A 3,169-nucleotide genomic window follows, 5' to 3' on the forward strand; every position below is an offset into this window, starting at 1 on the left:
ATGTCTGGTCTCTCCCATGACGGTGGCTTGGCCTGGCTCATGACAAATTTAGTAATTTAGCAGTAATTTTCAAGGGTTTGTCTGTGACATATCTACTGCTGCTTTTATTGTTAAGGGATCTCAAGTGGTTGTGGCAGTAATTTTCAGAAAATGCCCCAGAACAACATAGGTTTATAATCCTGTAATCGCTCCCTCTGGTGGCCCCAGTAACTATGAGCCAAAAAGGTGTTGCAGAACCGCAATGTTGGTGGAGGAGGAGATCGGGGTGAATGAATAGGTCAACAAAACACTGGACTTTAACATGGGAGATGTCAATCAATGTTTTGTGTTTTTCTAATAACACAGCTCCATAACATTTAACACATTTATCATTTTAACCATTATGATGATGGTCCTCTAATCCTAACAAAGTACTTATTTTAACTCAAATCTAACTAACTTATCCAAACTGTTACCATAGCATTCCTGTTGGTAATGCAGCCTATAGGGAGGACTTCACTGACACGTAAAGAACATACGACACATCTGAGGAGACATCTCTAATTATGAAATACTATATTTGGCTCTTCATGTCATTTAATCCATCAGTTTACATGGAAACACAGAGTCACAGCGAAGGCACAGCAGGTGAAGTTCTACTGTTTCACTCACTTCAGTTCCTCTGAAACTGAAGGTGAACAGCAGCATGACAGCAGAGAAAACTCTAAACACAGCGGATGTGGATTTGATATGCGTGTGAGGCGCAGAGGTGCAAACTGTGCACAGCCTCAGATGCAGAGGAAGAGCAATAGCGAGAAAACCCACATCCTGTTCCATGAAGTGGAGCAGAGGCGCCACTTCACCACCGTGACCTCCGTCTTTTCAACTTCCTCTTTTTTTTTTTAGTGCGGGTCCCTCAGCCAGTGACCGCTCTGTGCTCGGAACTGAATACATGTATAAGTGGGCGGATGAGAACCTCGAAGACTTCTAGGGGTTAAGAGTGTCTTTATAAGCAATTGATTTGAAGAAGTGCTGAGCAGGAGTGCATACTCAGAATAAAAGGGTCATATTTTGAGGATTTGGCTCTAAGCACCCAACATGCAATATTCATTCAACCTTTTCCATCCTGTCTAACAACAGTGACTCAGAATGAAAAGGGGAATTTTTTTTCTAAACATGTGGTATGACTGGTTAAGAGTTAGCACTGCTGATAAGACTTTAAACAGAATTTAAACTTGCAGCCATCTTTTAACACGAAAGGGAGAATTTGTCTTCCAAGTTGAAACAGACACATTTAAAACTTCTGGCTTCATGATACACTTAAAAGATTTCGCATATTTTCTGTCCTAACCAGCATTTGACATAACAACACACTCCTAATTTCCAAATACAGACTTCTCATCTCCTCTTTTGCTGCAGGGTGTCTACTACCTGGTTGAAAATGGACTTCTTGAATGGCGATCAGACTCGGTGGCAGAGTTTCTCTACAAAGAAGAAGGACTGAATAAAACCGCCATCGGCAACTTTCTAGGAGAAAGGTAGTGTACTCAGACAGCTAATGTGGGGATGGAATCAGATTCAAAGAACAGTCAAGGTCCACTGTGTTAAAGCAACAGACAAGTTGCATGTGTTTATTTAGAGCAACTCCTTTTAATAAGACCACAAGTTTTCCTGCTGCCTTAAAAATACAAGTTCATTGAGCTTAGGTTGACTAATTGGTTCAAATTCATGTAAAACTAACTGTGTGAATTTAAAACAATATGTTCAATAAATTTGAGCTTGAACTGATGTTTAGTGTACAGCAACAGGGACAACGCATGCTGGGAAGTGTGCTAATTTGCTAGTTTTGTTTCTCCATAATTAAAAAGGTTGTGTTTAAATTCTGAAGTGATGTGAAAATAACTACATATTTTAAGTTGAATTAACTTTCAATTAACAAAATAAATATTTACAATATATTAAGAAGAAAAGAAAAGTTGATTCCACTGATGAGCCTTCTTGGTTGATCAAAGTCTTGCACCTGCATTTTGTTCTCACAGTTGACTCTGAATGGAACATATTTGCAGAACAAGACACAACACCTGTCTGATAACATCTGGCAGAGAGCAGTCCCTCCCTTTTTTGACTGTGCATGTCTTCAGATTGTCTCAGCAGCATTTCTGTTTTGAGTCTGTGTTGGGTGGCTTATACGTTTCTAATGTAGATTTTCAGTTTGGTGATTTTCATTGTTTATCTGTTTTCGTGGTTGTCACACAGGGAAGAAATGCATCTGGAGATACTGAAAGCTTTTGTGGGTCTACACGAGTTCTCAGATCTGAATTTGGTGCAGGCGCTGAGGTTTGTGAAAGTCAGCTTAAGATGTTGCAGCAGTTTCACTTCAGTCTAGTTTCTCTGATGATGCGTGATCAAATCTGTCTTCTTTTTTTTTTAACACCTCCTCAACCTTGTAGACAGTTTCTGTGGAGCTTTCGTCTCCCGGGAGAAGCTCAAAAGATTGACAGGATGATGGAGGCGTTTGCAACTCGCTACTGTGACTGTAACCCAGGGGTCTTCCAATCCACAGGTACGAGCACAAAGAGGCTGATTCAATCTCTCCCAGAGTCCAATTAACAAGATGAGCTTCTGCTTCTTTAATTAGAGAATTCTCTACAAGACGCATCTGCTGTCAAAAGAAGCCACAGAAATGTCTTATCTCTCCGATCACAGCAAACCAAATGTTCAATATAAGAGTTTGGCTCAAGGAAACTTTACAGAAACCTAATATTTTTTTAATGGGTGCACTTTGTACAGCTGAGATAGTGACAACAGTGCAGACATTTAACTGTGGTTTTCTTTTACAGACACCTGCTACATCCTGTCTTTTGCTATCATCATGCTCAACACGAGTCTCCACAACCCCAACGTGAAAGACAAACCCAGTCTGCAGCGATTTGTCTCCATGAACAGAGCCATAAACAACGGGGAGGACCTGCCCACCGAGCTGCTCACGGTCAGCTGCTTTCTTTTTATTCCGCATCTTCAGGTGGTACAAAAACAAAAGAGCAAAATGGCGACAACATGATAAAGCTGGAATGTCAGGTGACTGTGGAGGAGAGACGTTCTTGCAAAACGACAATAAAGAAACACATAAGAACACGAGGATACCCAACGGGGCTGCAAAAAGACACACAATGACCACAGGGATCCAACA

General features: G+C 40.8%; 1 protein-coding gene across 1 annotated transcript; it reads left to right on the forward strand.

Moving 5' to 3' along the window:
- The first annotated feature begins 1,358 nt into the window (after nucleotides 1-1,358).
- LOC103375846 (cytohesin-2-like) lies at nucleotides 1,359-3,152 on the forward strand. The gene is made up of 4 exons (XM_008306153.1): nucleotides 1,359-1,517; nucleotides 2,236-2,316; nucleotides 2,430-2,542; nucleotides 2,820-3,152. The coding sequence occupies exons 2-4, from the start codon at nucleotides 2,243-2,245 to the stop codon at nucleotides 3,038-3,040; spliced, it is 408 nt and encodes a 135-aa protein (XP_008304375.1). The 5' UTR covers nucleotides 1,359-1,517; nucleotides 2,236-2,242; the 3' UTR covers nucleotides 3,041-3,152.
- Nucleotides 3,153-3,169: the final 17 nt, after the last annotated feature.

The sequence above is a fragment of the Stegastes partitus genome, unplaced genomic scaffold (genome assembly GCF_000690725.1).
Source record: "Stegastes partitus isolate 25-593 unplaced genomic scaffold, Stegastes_partitus-1.0.2 Scaffold3102, whole genome shotgun sequence".
NCBI lineage: Eukaryota > Metazoa > Chordata > Actinopteri > Pomacentridae > Stegastes > Stegastes partitus.